The sequence below is a fragment of the Grampus griseus genome (genome assembly GCF_964374135.1).
Source record: "Grampus griseus genome assembly, chromosome: 17".
In the NCBI taxonomy this organism is placed as follows: domain Eukaryota; kingdom Metazoa; phylum Chordata; class Mammalia; order Artiodactyla; family Delphinidae; genus Grampus; species Grampus griseus.
In genome coordinates this window covers 9,827,232-9,846,652 of record NC_139011.1, presented here as the reverse complement: position 1 = coordinate 9,846,652, position 19,421 = coordinate 9,827,232, and the positions used below count along the sequence as shown (strand labels likewise).

The 19,421-nt window shown below is 44.2% G+C and overlaps 1 protein-coding gene across 3 annotated transcripts in view; it reads right to left on the bottom strand.

Moving 5' to 3' along the window:
• The window catches only part of ADCY8 (adenylate cyclase 8), a gene marked incomplete at both ends in the record, with an annotated part of 217,211 nt that overhangs the window by 114,408 nt on the left and 83,382 nt on the right, over positions 1 to 19,421 (bottom strand). For all 3 annotated transcript variants that reach the window (XM_082674757.1, XM_082674758.1, XM_082674759.1), the window contains 2 exons: positions 130 to 288; positions 11,677 to 11,804. In XM_082674757.1, the coding sequence (XP_082530883.1) occupies positions 130 to 288; positions 11,677 to 11,804 (287 nt within the window). The remainder of the gene's footprint in view (positions 1 to 129; positions 289 to 11,676; positions 11,805 to 19,421) is intronic.

Below are 19,421 nucleotides of genomic sequence, written 5' to 3'. Positions count from 1 at the left end.
ATGTTCTGTCACTTCCAAAATAATTGCTTCTTGGACATATACTTCTGAATTCTGCACATGGGAAACCCACTGTCACAAAGTGAGCAAATGATAAGTGTTAAGCAAGAAGAGGGTTTTGCTTTGGCTTACCCAGGGATTCCTCCAGATTCAAGTTTGTTCGCAATATCCACATCCCAAGACCAGACATCAAACTGCCACTTCCGTAGACCCAACACGCCACATAGCACTGAGCCTGAGTGGATTCCAATCCGCATGTCAACATCATGCTTCGTCCTTGACCGCACATACCTGTTGACATAGGTGAATGCAGAGACACATGTAAAAGGCCAGTGTAGGCACCCTTGGCCTGGGTGGCAGCCTGGGTCTTGCCTACTCCATAAGTTCAACTCCTGTCCCTTCATATGCCACCTCTTCCATGAAGCCTACTTGGATTTCCTGATAACAGAAAGATACCCTTCCTCCTCCAAACTCTACTAGTCTTTTATCTGAACGTGTAAGGGCCCTTATCGCCCTTCTCCCCAAACCTGCTCATCCTATATAACTTCTGTCTCAGGGAATGGCATCAATCTCTCTCTCTACTCACCACTGTACAAACCTGGGATAGATTATAGGTTCTGCACTTCACTGCACACTCCATTTCCAACCTAAATATTTTAATTTTTATTCCATTTTCTTCTCTCCCTTCCTCATACCAACACTCTAGTTCAGGCCACCATCAGGCTTCAGTCTGGGGTCCCTGCCTCAGCCTGACCACCTTCCAGCTCATGTTCTATCATGTTCTACATGGCTATCACGAACACAGAAGTGGCCTTGTCCCTCCATCACTGCCTTGTCTGAAGCTCCTTCCTGACCTCCTGACTCCTCAGAGCAGTGGTCTCTGGAGTGTGCTCACATCCCAGGGCTGAGCCGGGTCAATGGCTGGGAAGCAGGAAGACAGTGATACAACCTCCATCCATAGCTTTTGCGTTTTATCTTTACCAGAATTTGATATATGGGTTGACTTTAGCCACCTTACAGGGTCTGTGTCAGACTGACCTCTGACTGTAAGCATGGGGGAGGAGGCAGCTTGAGAAAACAGGAAGATTTCTACCATCAGGAGTTTCCTCTGTGCACACACATTCCTTCTTCATTTTCAAAATATTTCAAACAGGGGCTTCCCTGGTGGCGCAGTGGTTGAGGGTCCGCCTGCCGATGCAGGGGACACGGGTTCGTGCCCCTGTCCGGGAGGATCCCACATGCCGCGGAGCGGCTGGGCCCGTGAGCCATGGCCGCTGAGCCTGCGCGTCCGGAGCCTGTGCTCCGCAACGGGAGAGGTCACAGCAGTAAGAGGCCCATGTACCGCAAAAAAAAAAAAAAAAAAAAAAATTCAAACAATTTTAGTTTTAAAGTGTGCCCAGCATCACTATAGTAGAGGGTATAATATGGACTCTAGTGCCAGACTACCTGAGTTTATATCTTGCTCTGCCACTTACTAGCTGCATGACCTTAGGCACGTTACTTAACTTCTGTCTATAAAATGGGAGCGATAATAGCATTGTCAGGGTTAAGTGAATAAAGATACGTAGAGAGTTGAGAATAGTCTCTGGCACGTACTAAGGACTACTGGGTTGCTTGTCACATATGAAGGAACTGCAGGAAAGTTAACCTATTTCTTGTGGCCACACAGCTGGTAAGCATGATTCTAAGACTAAACTGGAGCTGCTGTTTTTCAAACCTCATACTCCTTGCAACATAGACACTGTATGTGGTGTGTGATTCTGGGCAAATAGCTTAATCTTATCCAGAGTTTCAATGGTTGTAGAATAAAGCTCTAGCTGATTGTTTCACTCACAGAGCCTTTGTGAGCCCCAAAGGAGATAATGGCTGTTAAAGTGCTTTGCCAACTAATTGTGAGGGTCTATTAAACAGCACACCATGCTAATGCCATTAGGCAATTAGCATTGTACAGGGAACGCACTGGAACATCTTAATGAAAAGACATTTAGATTTTTAATTTTCTTCTACAAAACAAATATCATAAGAAGACAAACTTTTTCATTGCACTGTTTTTCTTTTTGTTGTGTCTGGGATTTGACTTAATAAAAGAGAAGAATGAAATGACGGAGAAGTAATGAATAATTTACAGACAGCCATCCTCTTTGGAAAGGCTACCCAGCGGTTGCATAGAACTACAAACACATTCCATGTGTTTCAAGATCTGTTCCTGAGGGGGAAGGGGGCCTTTGAGCATTCTTGAAGCTAAAATGGAGGGAATTCAGCTCTGAGTTACGGGTCCCTTTTCAATTTTTCCAAAGAAGAGCCCCACCGTTGCTTTGCTGTGCCTCGTCAGTTGCAAGTAAAGAAAAAAAAATGCCTATAGATCACTCGCCTTATAAACATCTGCACCCGCTCTATTTCTCCACAAACTCTGAGCTTCTGGAGGGCAGGGGTACCATCTTTCATTTCCACGTGCCCACACTTAGCACAGTGCTTCGCACGTAGTGCTCAGAAGTATTTGTTGAATTCATGGACAAAGCTCAAAACCTTTCTTGCTCTACAGCCCCTTGTTGTCCCAAGATGCTTCTAAGAGTCCCAGGGGAACCACGGAGGTGTGTTTGGCCCTGCCAGTTGGGGAGTGGGGAGACCCTCTACATCTTTCCCTTTCAATTAAAGCAGCTTTGCTCTCATCTGTTTTCATGGAGGGCTTCTAGCTAAGATTTATTTTCAATAAAGACTCCACTTAATAGTTATTACTATTTTTTGTAGCTCTAGATCAAGCTGGGTACCAATAAGGCAACAGTTTACCAGCATAAGAGCGATGATGTCATTTCCTTTAATTGAACTATTAAAGACGAGTGTTTGGTATATGATAAAAGACAAAGAACCTTAGAAATGTTCTTTCAGTTGAAATGCTTCAAATGGTTCATTTTTTAGCCAATTAACCAATCCATCGATGGTGCTGGAGAAATGAGAGCCATCACTGATCTGTAGATTAGACTTTCTCCACCGTTAAATAAATGGATGAATAGAGAGACAAACTTCGGCAGAGTGGCAGATTGGTACTGTGGGTGAAGTACATCCAACTCCTCAGCTTTGGGAGCAGAGACTGGAGTTCTAATGCTGCATCTACCCCTTGTTGGCTGTGGAAACTGGAGCAAAGGAAGTAAATTCCCCTCTGTAAAATGGGAATGATATGGGCTTCTCAAATCAAGTGACTCTCAACACCACCAAGGGGCCTGGAGTGCATTAAAGCAGGCCTGGATGTGAAGTTAGGTATCTCAACTTACTACCTGTGGGACTCATGCTAGTTGCATTAGTCTCTGAGTCCCAGTTTTCTTAGGTGCAACGGGAAAGAGAACTAGATTTTTGCAGGATAGTTTAGGATAGTTTTGTTAGGATAGTTTATAAAATCATGTATATAAAGCACTTAACCTGGTGCAGTTTGAACACTCAAAAATAGTGGCTACTACTAATTTTTGTTAGTAATTAACAAAATTAACAATTTGTAATTATACAACTATATACAGGTTGAATCAGACCAAAAAAAAATTATGAATTGATCACACTACCCTTTCCTGCTAAAATTGTGCCTGCATTTGCTCTATTTACATCTAAATAGCTTCAACCAACCCATTTCATATACCAACTGGGCAGTTCCTAGACATATATTGGTTCAAAAAGGATGAACTAATTTACAGTGTAGTAAGAGCTGAGTGATTGGTCCTCAGCTCCCTAGATGACAGTGCCCTTGGACATTCTGGGAAAAATGGAAAAACAAGGGAGTTAGTTATGGAGGTCAACTACGGTCACTGTGCAGGGTGTTCTGTGCAAGTGTCAAGTCTTATCTTTATAATAACCCTGGGTACCATTACCAGTACCATTTTACAAATTAGGAAACTGAGTTCCAAGAAGTTCCTTTCTTTAGGTCACACATGTAGAGGTGGAATAGTTGGAATTTCACCCCAGGTGTGTGAGCCTAAATGTAGTGGTCCATTTCCTCTACCCTGAATGGTTTATGTTGAAAAAGGAGCCATGCTTAGGGGTACATGAACCACTGGGGTTTGATCTGGCTCTGCCCAATAGATGGATGACAGTCTCTGCCAGCTAATTCCAAAAGTCAGCAGACTATAGCAAGCTCCCTTCTGTAGATTCCAGAGTTCACTGAGGGTACCTCAGGGGTCACTCACTGTTGGGGTGGGAGCTGCCAGCATGGCGGCCATGGAGCCCGACTTTGTCTTCAACCATGATCTATCCTATAGCCTTTACTGGACTTCAGAGTCAGCCTGCCTTACAAACCATGGGACCCATCTGCTTCTAAAAAGTTGGAAAGCTACCGTGTCTTATCCTAGCGTGGAAGCTGCAGTTTCACAAAGTACTTCATTCTGGTGCCCACAACAGTTCTGATAGGGAGATATCTATCAGCATTATAAATTTCCATTTTACAGATGAGGGAACTGCGGCTCCAAGAGAGTTAAGATGTAAATATTATCTCTTCTGTGTTGGCCTTTTATCTTCATAAAAGATGTCGTTTCATTCTCACCCTATGCCACACATACAGTCCATTTATCTCGTTTGTTCATTTGTTCAACAAGCATCTCTTGAAGTCCTCTGCAGATATAAGCAGGGAACGAAATAGACAAATCAGAAAATCAGTTCCTGTATTTATGGAGATTGCATTAGGATGGTTTCCCCCCATTTTACAGCTAAGGAGGCGGGAGCGGAGAGAGGTTAAGTCACTCGCTCAAGGTCAGGAAGTAATGGGTCCTGATCGGCCCTCACAATGCCAGACTGCAAGCTGAGAGCTCTTTGGACACCTTCCTGCTGCTTGCACTCCCTTCAGCATCACCCTCCTGCTTTTGGGGGTGGAAAGGTAATGGGAAAACCTGGAGCAGGATTCCTGTTCAAAAACAGTGTGGACTGCATGAGAGAAAAGCAAGAGAAGCAATCCAGCCACCCCTTTCCCACACTGAGCTCTATGTCTTTCTCTCTCTGTAAAAGTAGATTTTTAAAAAACCAAGGTTGCCCTAAATGGTGTGTGTGTGTGTGTTCGTACTCTGCAATGTGTACTTCTTTAAACTCACAAGCATTTTCTTATGCCATTGAATATTAATGTAAGTCATGGTACTTAATGGTGACCCATTTCCCTATTTTGTAATATGCAAAACTTTATCTAACCATTTCCCTGCCTTTAGACATTTAGGGAGTCAGATGAGCATGCCTCAGCGTTTTTGCGCTGCTGCTTAGGCTGCGTGTCATTGGCCGGAAGTTATTTATCCTATAAGAATTTCAAGTTCCTCGTCTGAAAATTGGGGAAAGTAATAGTATTTTCCTCTCAGGGCCGTGGTCAGTATTAGGTGAGGTGAGTCAGGAAGGTTATTTCGTATAGTGTCTGGCACATGGTGAGCATTCAATCAACATTAGCTTTATCAGCTATTGTTACCAGATAGTTTCAGTCTTCACCATGGTCAATAATTTTGCAAAAAGAATACTTGTTCATGTTAAAGGCAACGCTGATGCATTTCAAAGAGAAGTGCAGCCTTACGGATGCTGTTGTCAGGGACTTTTCAGAACAAGGTGAGAAAGGGGGTTTGAGGAGGAAAGAGACAGAGAGAGAGAGAGAAGTAAGGGAGAGAGGGAGCCAAAGCAAAAAAGAACTACAGGAGGGAGAGAGGAGGAGGAACAGATGCCGCGAGGCATGCAGGGGGCTTGGGCACTCTTGCCTCCAGTGAGGAATGCTTTTCATTCCTCGTCCTGCCACGTTGCTTGGCAGGGCAACCCCGTCACAAGGATTAAGACCTTTGTTCCATTTAACCATCAGGGACGAGCCAGTTCCTGCTTGACATTCTGGTGTCATTCCATGCCTTTTTAGCAACTGTGCTGAAAAGACCAGGCTCTGTAATTTTCATTAAGATTCATCAAGGGAGCGTTTGGAGATTATTAATAAAGATACTGCGTATAACACAGCCCACCGTCAGCTCTAGTGTCTCCTCAGCTATCAAGTCTTTCCAAAATAGAGCCAGGGCGCGTGAACAGGAGCCACCTGGAGCCCCTTTTCAATCTACGTAATGGAATTATTATCTAAGCCTATTTTAATTAATTAAATTTTATGAACAGACATCCATGAGATGCTATGAAATGCTTTATTAGAAATAAAGTTATATTCAATCACTTTTTTTTGCCATTCATCTAGCTAATATCATGTTTCTAAAATCAAGTGTTTTTTTTTTTTTGATGGAATAAACTTACTAAGAGGCTTGATTAAGGCTTATGATCTTGTTACTGTCAGAAGTTTACTGACTTTTCTTCCCTCTCAATGTCAGTTCTGCTAACTTATTAAGGATGTATGTGAGACCTCCTAGGCTATACTTTGATCCTTTGGGTATCAATGGCAGATTTCAGGCATCAGAAACAATTGCAGAAATCTGGAGCTAGGAGGTAGGATGCCGTAATTGTTAAGACCAATGGCTTTGGCGTCAGATGGTTCTGGATTGGTGCCCTTATTCTGCCACCGACCAGCTGTGTGATTTCAGGCAATTACCCAAACTCCGTAAGCTCCAGTTTCCTCATTGGTAAAGTAGGAGCCTAATTCCAGAGCTTAGTCAGGATGTACCCATATAGCTATACTGGTTGTTTATGGTTAACATCCATTCTGATTGGCTTCCCTGGCCTCTTCTGATTAGTCCATGCTTTAGCCATACTAGTTGTTCAATATTTTGCTCTCCACCCCTGCCTAACTCCCAGGATTGTTATAAGGACTAAATGAGCTAACGTATGTAAAACCCTTATCTCAGTTGATGGCATGTAGTAGGTGTTCATTAAACCCTAGTTATTGTTATTATTATTTTACTAGAATAGCTTTCTGTAACTTAACTGAGTCAAATTTTCCAGTGTCCAGTCTCAGCCCTAATGGCAAGATCCTATTAAAAAATGTTTCTAGGGTGATAACATGCATACTATCTACTTAAATTTTCAAAAGAACACTCTGAATTTGGGATCTTATGATTCCCATTTCACAGAAGAGGCCATGTAGGCTCTGAGAAGTTAAGTCACATTCATCCCCAGCCACATACCTAATAATGGGAAGAAGCAGGAACCAGGTTATGTCTGCTGACTGCAGGTCAAGGTCAGTACGTTCCCTTTAAGTCATCTCATGGTGCTATAGTCACTCTTTCAAGGAACCATTGCTGTGATCACATCCAGCAACAAACTCTATCTTTAATAAAGTGGAACCCTGTCCAAAATACTTAGAGTATTACTAATTGATAAGGTAAGTTTACTATAATGATAAACATTTGATTTAATTTAAACTTCTATGTCACATATGGTGTCTTGGGGTACTTGGGGTCTCAGCTTTGGAGGATTATAACCTTTTCCTATTTCACAGCTACTGCTCTATTTCAGGTCCTTAGTTCTCTTTACTGGACTGTTACAAAAATATCTCCCAGCCAGTTTCATTCCCCTTGGCCTCTGATTTCTCTCATCCAGAGTAAACTGGAGAGAGAGTTATCCATCTCCATGGTTACCCTCCTCAAGCCCAGATCAGAACATGACACTTCCCCACTTCAAGTGTCAGTGACTTCCCACTGCCTGAGGAATGAAGCCCCAGTATGTCTTCCAAGGTCACCAACTATCTGTGCACCAACTCCATTGACTGAGTTTAGAATTGTAGGCATCACCAAGGCCTGCTTCAAATCCTTGACACACACACCTATATATGCACAAACATACACACGCACACACAAGTATAGACACATAGGTGCTCACATACTGATGCATATCTACACATCTGCACGCAAGCACACGCACAAACACACATACACACCATACACGTATACATATGTACACACATATACACACCACATATATATATGTGTGTGTATAGGGAAACAATCTTTGGATCTCGGTCAAAAGGACCAACGTGGAGGGACCTTCAAGATGGCGGAGGAATAAGATGTGGAGATCACCTTCCTCCCCACAGATACATCAGAAATACATCTACACCTGGAACAACTCCTACAGAACACCTACTGAACACTGGCAGAAGACCTCAGACCTCCCAAAAGGCAAGAAACTCCCCACGTACCTGGGTAGGGCAAAAGAAAAAAAGAAAAAACAGAGGCAAAAGAAGAGGGACTGGAACTGCCCCTCTGGGAGGGAGCCGTGAGGGAGGAAAAGTTTCCACACACTAGGAAACCCCTTCATTGGTGGAGGGAGGGGTGGTGGCGGGGGGGAGCTTTCAGAGCCACGGAGGAGAGCACAGCAACAGGGGTGCGGAGGGCAAAGTGGGGAGATTCCCGCACAGAGGACAAAAACAAAAACCCTTGTTTTTGTCCTAGGGTTCTGTCTGTCCGTTTTTTTTTTGTTTTTTTTTTTTTTGCGTTAAGTGGGCCTCTCACTGTTGTGGCCTCTCCCGTTGCGGAGCACAGGCTCCAGACGCACAGGCTCAGCGGCCATGGCTCACGGGCCCAGCCGCTCCACTCCACGGCATGTGGGATCTTCCCGGACTGGGGCACAAACCCGTGTCCCCTGCATCGGCAGGCGGACTCTCAACCACTGCGCCCAGGGAAGCCCCTTAAAGCATTTTGATAATCAATGTTTATTTCTTCTGCAATGCCATCTCTGCAGCATATCTTCTGCTTAAGTTCAAGATGGGAACTCTTATGGAAAGTCTGTGGATGAACGGATAAAAAAGATATTCTCCCTTCCTTCCTTCCTTCCTTTCTTTCTCCCTCTCTTTTTCTCTACACACACACACACACACACACACACACACACACACACACACACACACACACAGGAATATTATCCAGCCTTAAAAAAGAGGAAATCCTGCTATCGGCGGCAATATGGATGAATGTGGAGAACATTATGCTCAGTGCAATAAGCCAGACAGAGAAAGACAAATACTCTATGGTACCACTTATATGTGGAATCTAAAAAAAAAGTTGCACTGATAGAAACAGTAGAAAGGTGGTCATCAGGGGCTAGGATTGGGGTAGGGAAAAGGGGAACTGTTGGTCATGGGGTACAAACTTTCATTTTAAGATGAATAGGTTCTGAGGTCCTAATGTAAACATGGTGACTATAGTTAATAATACTTATCGTATACTTGAAATTTGCCAAGAGTAGGTCTTAAGCATTCTCATCAAAAAAAAGATAACTACGTGAGGTGATGGATGTGTTCATTAACTTGATTGTTATAATCATTTAAAAATGTGTAAGTAAGTATAGGGGCTTCCCTGGTGGCACAGTGGTTGAGAGTCCGCCTGCCGATGCAGGGGACACGGGTTCGTGCCTCAGTCCAGGAGGATCCTTGGTCTGGGAAGATCCCACATGCCGCGGAGCGGCTGGGCCCGTGAGCCATGGCCACTGAGCCTGTGCGTCCGGAACCTGTGCTCCGCAACGGGAGAGGCCACAACAGTGAGAGGCCCACGTACCGCCAAAAAAAAAAAAAAAAAGTTTAAGTATATCAAATTACCACATTATGCACTTTAAATATATACAACTTTGTCAATTATATCTTAAAAATTTAGAGAAAGAAAGGAAAAAGAAAGGAAAGTTTTGCTGCTTGAACTTGATTTTGACATGGTTGGTAAATCACAGACTTTCAGAGGCTTCAGAAGAGGTCTAGTCCAACTTCCTCATTTCATAGACAAGCCTCCAAGTAATATCTCTAATGGGCACCTACAGACAAGGGAAGGACCCCTGAGTGACCTGTTCATCACTGTATTTCCAGGGCTTAACACAGTGTCTGACACATGGTAGAACTCAACAAATTATTTGTTGAACGACGATTTACTGACAGAATAGCGTTTGCACACCTCATCAGCTGTAGAGTTGGTACAAGGCATTGGGGCTTCTGGGTGTCGGTCCCACTGCCTCCCTTGAAACCAGTCAACATATCACAATTCATCTTAGTTTTCAGGGCAAGACTCTGAAGTGTCCGAATTAACAGCAAGAAGCCCCTGCAGCCTTTTCCATCTACCAAAGGCTGATCAAAAGGAAACTCTGGGTGGGAGTGGTGGGCTACTTTTCCACGGTCCCTACTGGGGGAAACATCTGCATCTCTGTGAAAGAGGGGGCAACAGCAGAGTGGACATTTCCAGCCTCTCTCCACCTGCCTACTTGGTCTTAGGGATGGTTATGGTTGGATTTTCATCCTCTACCTCATGGCAAAGCACCTCACTGCCTTGATCAGGCCCTGGTTGTGGGTAAGTTCCAGAGGTGGGACCCTGAGGGCCCACCCGTGGGGCATATCTGCCCACCCAGACTGTGATTTCAGGCTCAGTATGGAAATGACCAGTGTCACGTCAATAGAACGGGATCATATTTAGGAAAAGGGCTTCTGTGCCCTCTTCTTAACTAGGGGACTTCACAGCATTTCCCAATGTCCACAGAACTCTGCCTGAAACCTGAATAAAGTCAGGGATCTGTCAGCAAGTAGAAGGGTCAGGCACACTGTGTTGGCTGTGGCCGGGTTCTAGAAGGGGAGCGTCCAACTCCTTCGATTCCTCTTGCCTGTTCCTGGATTGCTCTTGGGAACCAGCAGGCAAGCTGAGCCTACAGTGGAGGGTGTGTGTTTGGGGGGTGCGGAGCAGGGGTTGTTGTCCTGGCTGAACCTGAATCCAGACCGACATTCCCGAGCACCACAAGGATGCCTGACAGACCACACAACCCAGGTGTGAGTGCACGAGGAGAGTCTTCTGGTCTGTCTCCAACAATGCTCTTCTTCCCTTATAAGATGAAGACATAATCCACGGAGATTTCTGCCCATGTGTCCACTCTTTACTCCCTTTGCTGTGGCCGTGGGAAGATGTGATGCTTGGAGGATCTGCAAACATTCTGGAACCTTGAGGGGAGTTTTGGCAATATTGAGCTTCTGTCCCAAAGCCATGAACAGCCTAGCTCCAAAGTCCTTGACCGCAATAGCTCATCCCCCTTTGATTCAGCCTCTATTTGTCAGCTACACTCACCGAAGCCAAAAGCACTTGCCGCACACCCGTGAAGACGGCCAGGTTGCCCTTCAGTGATTCCTGTTGGCCTTAGGATAAAATGCACCCCCTTAGCACGGCTTAGAAGGCCCTGCAGGTTCTGCATGCTCCCAGGGTGCCGTCTACCTGTCACCACCATTTCCACCCCAGGCTCCACCAGCTGCCACTACAGCACAGCCCGAATCCTGCACATGGCCACCTATCTTCCAAGCGCTCCACTCCACCTCCAGGATCTAATGTCTTACTTTTCAGGTAACAGCTTAGACATGTGTACTCTGGAAAGTCTTCTCCAGCACCCCAGATTGCACTAACTGTTACTTCTCTATCGCCCCCGAGCACCCTGGTTTGATTCGTCTCAGAGCGTATTGTACCGTATTGGAATCGTCTATGCAGTTATCTTTCCCACCGCACTGTAATCTCCCTGAGGGCAAGTACTATGCTCACCATGTTCACTGCTGTATCCCCACAAGGACATTCGTCATACAAATGTGTTGCCCAAAGGGTTGAAAGGAGGTGTAACTAGAACATAATGAAGCTAGCGGTTCCTATGGGAGAACTAATGGGTATACAGTCTTCATGAAGTAAGTCAAAGAGCTCCACCTTTCAACGTACACGTAATCGACCGCAAAGGATAGATGGGGTGGTTTTGGTCTTTCCCATCAAGCACATCAAAGGCTCGGGTATTAGGAAGAAGGTCCCAAATTACCTGATGGTTTTGATCATGCTGAGGCCCATTTCAACGCAGCAGTGGGCGTGGTCCTGGCGGGGCTCAGGAAGTCCCGAAACGCAGTAGTAGCAGTCTCCCAGGATTTTAATGCGAAGGCAGTGATGCTCCTGGAAGGAACAAGGGGGGGAGAGGGAAGGACTGAGTCAACAGATGGGTAAGTGCTTCCGAAAGCCTTGGGAAAGAGGGGAGCCGGGTCAGCAGCCCTGCACCTTGGGATCAGGGGCTTCTACCTTTGAAATGCGCCGCTATTTTCTTCCCAGGAAATTGGAGGGGGGAGTTGAAGGGCTCAGTGGTGGAACGGAGTCATGGAAAAACACTGGATTTTGAGTTTGACAGATACAGGGCCATATCCCAGCTCTGCCCTGTGGTAGCTTTCTGATCTTAATCCCCCGCGGAATACTGAACACTCAAGTCCTCCTCCCACTGATGTATCTCTTCTCGGGACATGTCTCTGGATTAACAGTTTATATCAGTTGCTAGCTCAACAATAAGCACTTAAAAAATAAATCACTTAGGGATGCCAACTGTTCCAACTCTACATAAAGTCCTTTCCCAACGACGGTACTGGCACCTTAAGAAGAGGGGCTGACTGTGTCTTGTACATACTTGTATTCATTTACTGATTCACATGCTTGCTCACTGATAAACATCAGGTGTGCATCTATCATAAAGCAAGCATTGTCCCTGACACAAAGATGATTAAAACAACCCCTATTATATATTAAACAGAATGCACCCTCGCAAGAACCTGGAGGTAGGTACAATTTTTATCCTGATCACTTCACCAGTGAGAGGCAGGACACACCTGTTTGTTTGGTGGATTCACAATCTTGAAGACATGATCCTTACAAAGTTTCAAAGAGCAACAAGTACCTAGGAAATGGTGCATACTTTCATATTGGAAGGGAATAGGCTGGATTTTGCAGGTTACAGAGCAAAGAGAACTTGGGGCAGTAGAGCATAGGGGCTAAAAGCACTGGCTGAGGAGTCCCATTGCAGATCAAATCCTAGACCCCCCACCCCATCCTCACTGTGTGTTTTTAGGTAAATTACTTAACCTCTGAGCCTCCATTGCCTCATCTATAAAATGGGGATAAGAACAGGACCTCATTGTGTGATTGTAAAGATGTAGGAAGATGAGGCATGTGAAGGCTTAGTATAGGGTCCAGCAGATGGGGCGCTAAATTAACGTCACCCATCTCTGTGATGATGACTTGGACTCCTGTCCTCGTTCTTTCACATTTCTATCTGTGACACAGGCAGATTCTCTCCAGGTCTCCTTGGGTAGATGGTTGGGACGGAACGACTCTGAGATGTCTTCTAGATTTGAAGCCCTAGGTGCCTGTGGGTCTATGGCTTTGTGGGTTAGGGGCTGTCCTTGGGAAACCACAGTCCAAGGGCATGAGGAGGGGAGTTGCAGACAGAAAGGGGCCTACTTGAGATGCCAGCAGCACAGTGGATGCCCTGGTACTGCCAAGTTACGAAGCAGCATGCTGGTTTCCTAATCTGATCAGGCGTTGGGACATCATGTTTGGGTAACAAGTGAAATCACTTTCCCAATAAAAAACAAATATCAGACAGGGAAAAGAGAATCAGAACTGGCTCTGGTGTTTCCCTGTCTGGATCAGATCTCCAGGGCCTTGCCAACCTTCCCAAATGGGCACAGATGCGATCTTCAGAACGCTGATAGCAGGCACAGCTATCCCGCGGTTATTTTTAGGAGTGTGTGGTTCCTATCTATTGGCTGCTTCAATGCAACTAATTTTGTAAGAGAGCAAAAAGGGAAGCTCAAGACCTTCACTTGTTTCTTCTAAGACGCTCTAGACTGTTATGGCCAGAATGGAACTAGGGAGACCTGACCCACAGGTCCTGGCAGTTTCCAGATTTGTGGAGTCCACGGGACAAGCTTCAAAAACCCAGAAGGTCCAAGGCGCTTCTCTAGAGTTCAGTTTTGTGCTTTGCCAAGGAAGTATGAAAAGTCCATCAACATACAAAAATAACAACCAAACTACCACCTATCCCCATCACTTTATAAAAGAAAGGGCGTTTTTAACACCAAAAAAGTAAAAAGACATATTCTTGGACTAAAGGAAAGTTCCTGGCACTAAATGAAATGAATGATAAAAACTCAATACATTGAAGTGTGTGTGTGTGTGTGTGTGTGTGTGTGTGTATATATATATATATAAATACACACACACAATTGCTGTACATATTTGTACTACCTATACTGCTGTATATATATATGTTGTGTATATCCTACAGCGATGTAGCGAGTTTTTATATGCATATACATATATGTATCTCGCATGTGGCCACAAGTTAAAACTTCCTAACATTTGTTTGCAAAGGAGCAAATCCCTTATTCTGATTCTGCAGCGGAGAACACTGAGGCTGGGAGGGAGGGGTTGGTGACTTCAATCAGCCACACTTTGCTTTCAGATGGTCTCTGGGGCAGAGCGTGTTGTGACTCGGGCTGTTGGTAGCCTGGTCAGCACAGAGATCTGCCTCCCTGTTGACAATGGGGAGGGGGGAGGGAAAGGGTAGAGCAGGAAATACTTTGGTCTAAGAATCAGACCTCCGCGTTCTAGTCAAATTTACCAGCTGTTTGACCTTCGATAAGTCACTGAAGCCACTGATAAGTGGGTTTCAATTCCCTATATGTGACGCATGTGAAAATGGTCCCCTTGCCCTTAATACATAACTAAGTAAGCATGGTCATCAACTAGCAATGCCAGTGACAGCTAACCTGAAAAGAGTCTTCTCCACATTTAATGCTGTGCCTTATCTTTTCTCCTTTGAGTCTCACAATAACCCTGAACATGGCAGACCATGTTTTTAGATATGAAAATTTCAGTGTAAGACAGATGGAAAACTTCCTGGGCCACAGAGCAGCTGGCTAAAAAGGAATGGATATGGATTATATATGATATTCAGAAGCTCCAAATCAGTGATTTTTCCATGCAAACAGAGGTGAAAACATTTTGGAAAACTTTAGGGAAAGGCAGGTGTATTTATTGAGCACATACTATGTGCCGGGCTATGTGTTAAAGGCATTATATTGATCTTGTTTAGTCTTTATGACCACATTCTGAGTCATGTGCCACTTCATAGATGGCTTAAGGAAGTGAAGGTCACACAGCAAGTGAGAGACAGAAGTGGAATTCACAGCATGTCTGTTTGACTTTGGGACTCCATGCTCTTTCCTTACAAAACTGCAGAAATTATGGCAGAGTCCAGAATGGTAGATCTCCTGACAAAAATGTGTTTTGGAAGGAGATCTGTAAAATAGTTCATTACCCTTTGGAAAGTGAAGATGTTTGTAACCCAGGGTTCATTTTTCTTCTAAACAAAAGGTGAAGCTGGCAGCCTCCTTGAAAAACTGTGGGCCCCATATAAATGGTATGTATATATGCATATGTGTATATATACCAATCATGTATGTATATATAAATATAAATATGAAAGGCCTGTCTTCTCGTCTGTCAAGTTCTGTCAACTTGCAGATACATTTTTCTGATCAATTCCCGTGAGCTGTCAGACGATTTGACAGTAATATCCAAGCAACTTCTTTTTACCAGAAACTGCTTTGAAAAACTCACATTAAAAAAGCCAGGTTGCTTTGAAAAAAGATACTGAAAAAGAAAAATAAAGTAGGGTGAGGGTCTTGTAAATTTTATCGAGTAAGTCTTAATATAATCCTTTTCCTCCCATCTTGATGGCTTTGATATGATTAAAAATCTTGGAAAAAAATCCAGAGAAGTTATGAAACCATGTATGCACATAACACCGAGGAGATATAGGCACCAAATTATCAAAGATGGTTATATCTTTGAGGAGGGGTAAGATTACAGGGATACATACTTTCTCTATTGTCTCTAGCTTTGATGTTTGAATTTTACATAATGGACAAGTATTGCTTTAGTAATCAGAAAAAAAAATGAAAAGAAAAAAGACTCTCAGAACAAAAACATTAGTGCTATGAATGCACTTTAAAAAGTTATATTAGAAATCATGACAATTTTTATAGTACTGTATCTAATTGTAATTATACAAATTGACACATGAATATATTGTCCTAGTAAAAATGAAACTGTAGATAAGTCTCCTTTAGTAGCCTCTCCCCCTCAGACACACCACACCCTGGAAACCTGGTCTCCTTTCCCCTCTTTAGAGGCTGTTATGCATTAATATATACATTTCTATGTTTATATATATGCACCATTTTTTATGCTCTTTAGCCATAAATGGATCATACTATGTTTATAGATCTGAGACATGCTTTATCATGCAACAACATGTCTTGAAATTCTTTCTATGTCGGTACAGAAATAGCTATCTCATTCTTTAAAATCTATTGGTTAGTTTTCCATAGTGTTGGAATTGTTCCTTGTAACAATAATTTAGGTTGCTTCCCGTTTTGTCAGCAATCTGAAACAAGGCTTAAGATGTAATGATGTTGATTTTAAAGCCACGATAATAGCATACATATTTTTCATTCCTAATTTGTTAGGGAGAGGAGTAGATAGGGACTACTTTATTTACTTATTTTTTTTATAAATTTATTTATTTTATTTATTTTGGGGTCTTCATTGCTGTGTGCGGGCTTTATCTAGTTGCTGTGAGCGGGGGTTCCTCTTCGTTGCGGTGCACGGGCTTCTCATTGCAGTGGCTTCTCTTGTTGCGGAGCACGGGCTCTAGACACACAGGCTTCAGTAGTTGTGGCTCACGGGCTCAGTAGTTGTGGCTCGTGGGCTTAGTTGCTCCACGGCATGTGGGATCTTCCTGGACCAGGGATTGAACGCGTGCCCCCTGCATTGGCAGGCGGATTCTTAACCACTGCCCCACCAGGGAAGTCCAGGACTACTTTATTTTTTTAAAACAAGATCAAAGATCAAAAGTTACTAGAGTTTGCCAAGGGCACTAGAAAGTGTCAAAAACACTCTGCTTTGAGCAGCCACAAGGGCACTGAGGAATTCAACCACACTGAGAGGATCTTTAACAGAAGGCTTTGAAGTTTTTGCCTGCATCACAATAATGCAGTGGATAAACGGGAAGGTGCAATGGATCATATTTACATGGGAAGTGGGTTCTGTCAGATGTATGACATAATGAAAATCTAAAGCAAATAATTATGGCAAGGCAGAGAGAGATCATCATAAAGCCACAGAATTCTGACGCTAAAAGATATCACAAAAGGCAAGTCCAATCCCCTTTTACACAGAAGCAAAGTCTGTGACCCACTTGGTGAAGTGATTTGCCTAAGGCTGGGGGCAAAAACATTTAAAGTAGGTTTTCTCATTCCAAGGTGAGTAGAATTGTTTTCACTGGCAGAGTTTCTCAAGCTTTTCCATAGAAGCCCCTAGAGTAGAACAGACTGATGCAGCTAGGGTGGGTAGGGATGGGGTAGGGGGTAGAGTGGGAGTGACGGAGTACTTACGGGTGCTGAGTACTTCTTTTGAGCCAGTCTCTGTGTATTGTTTCATTTATCCTTCATTATAATTCTGATAGGAAAACTGAGACTCAGAGAGGGGATCTGTACAGTTAATTGAAGTCCAGCCCATAGCGGAAGTTCTAGAAATCTAAATCTGCAAGTGGGCTGGCATGGGCGGCAATACATCTCTGACATCGAGCTCCATCCCCTGAAGTGCCTGGGGCACTGCTCAGTGGTCAGGAGTGAGCACCTGGTCTCAGACGGTCTGAATCACAGATGCACCACCTACCAGGGGTTCTGGGCAGATTATTTTACTTCTTTGAGTTTCAGTCACTTGTTCTGTAAAATGGGAACAATAAAGAACCTCTCTTGTGGGTTTGTTTTAAGAACTGAATTAGGCAATCCAGGGCAAATAACGCAGTCTAGTGCATAATGAACACCAGGCAGTTTACGAATGTTAAATATGATCAAAATTAATAATAATTTTACTCCCTCACTGGTATGTGTTTAATTTGATTTTTTTCTTTAAATCTTTCAGTAAGACTCATTGTCCAGAAGATGGACTATAGCTTCTTGCGCCCACTGGGGCTCGATGAGCTGTGCACCCCCATCTCACTCCCTCTTCTCCCACCACGTACACTGTAACCAGGGCAAAGAGCCCGGGCTACAGGACCAAGTCCACGTTCCTTAAAAGGTCGCATGGTGCCCTCCAGACCTGCTTCCCTTTCCTCTTCAAGCTCACTTCTCACTGCAGTCTCCCATGCCCTTTGTGCTCCGGCAATCTTGAGCTCCTTATAGCTCCCCAAATAAGCAGCCACATTTCCACATTTTCACACTTTCCTGCCTTTGCATCATGGCTCAGCCTGGAAGGCTCTTCATTGTCTAATCTGGTGCCGGGAAAGGTCCCGCTCTCCCTCACACCCAGCTGCGTATAGCCTCTTCTCTTCATGGTGCTACGTTACCGCCCTCCTCACCCCAAGCACCGACTGTTCCTTCTTCCGTCCACCAGGACTTCTGTGCCTATTGCTTGCACCACACTGTCCTGCGAATTTTACGGACTTGTCTTTCTCCCTTAGCAGACGCTGAGGGCAGGGACTAGTTTTGTCTCGCCAGAGCGCTGCACGGTTCCTGGCACCTAGTAGGTACACAATAAGTGTTGGCTGAACAACTTGGATTACATTTTACATAACGACCCTTTCTCTGAGTCGATGGGGATTACTGTGACACCAGAAACGGACCTTGATCACGTCTCTCAGTCTTCTTTGGAGGGTCATTTTTGTTCATCTTAGTATCTCTGAGCAGAAATATTCAGAACCAGGAAGTAACGTAGAATAACTATGTGTAACTGGCACCAACCGCCCTTGAGGCAACAATAAAAAGAAATGGTGCATATTCTTCCCCACCTTCAAATTACTAGTCCTTCAGGTTAATCCAACCCTTCCAACAGGAGGAGACCTCAGTTTCCACCACTTCTTCTGCTCACGTCAGTCTCCTACTCAATAGCTGTCCAGTAGCTACAGATTACAATGCAGGGTCCTTGGCAGGTCCTTGCTTATTTTTCTAGCCTCACCTCTACCACTCCCTACCTTGAATTCTCCTTTCAGCAGTGCTAAATCTCTTCTGGTTCTCTACACATATAGCATCTTAATTTTTGTTTTCCCCTCTGCATACAAGGACCTTCCCTGCCTTCTTCACCTCAATTTTACACCTAATTGGTATATAATTTTTTCTTTTTTTTTTTTTGCGGTACGCAGGCTTCTCGCTGTTGTGGCCTCTCCCGTTCGGAGCACAGGCTCCAGATGCACAGGCTCAGCAGCCATGGCTCACGGGCCCAGCCGCTCCGCGGCATGTGGGATCTTCCCGGACTGGGGCACGAACCCGTGTCCCCTGCATCGGCAGGCGGACGCTCAACCACTGTGCCACCAGGGAAGCCCCGGTATATAATTTTTATACAATAAAATTTACCTTTTTGGTAAATGTGTACAGTCACACTCACATATAGAGCAACCGGATCACTCCCCAAATCACCTCACCCTATGCTTCTGTGCAATCAGTCCACTCCCTCCACCCCTCATCCCTCCTGACAATGACTTATCTCTTTCCTGTCCCTATAATTTTTGTCTTTTCTAGAATGTCTTACAAATGGAATCATAAAGTGTCTAGCCTTTTGTGTCCGACTTCTTTCACTTGTCATATTGCAGTTGAGATTCACTGATGTTGATACAGGTATTGGTGATTTATTCCTTTTTATTGATGAACGGTATTCTATTTGTTTTCTCCTTTTTAAGAC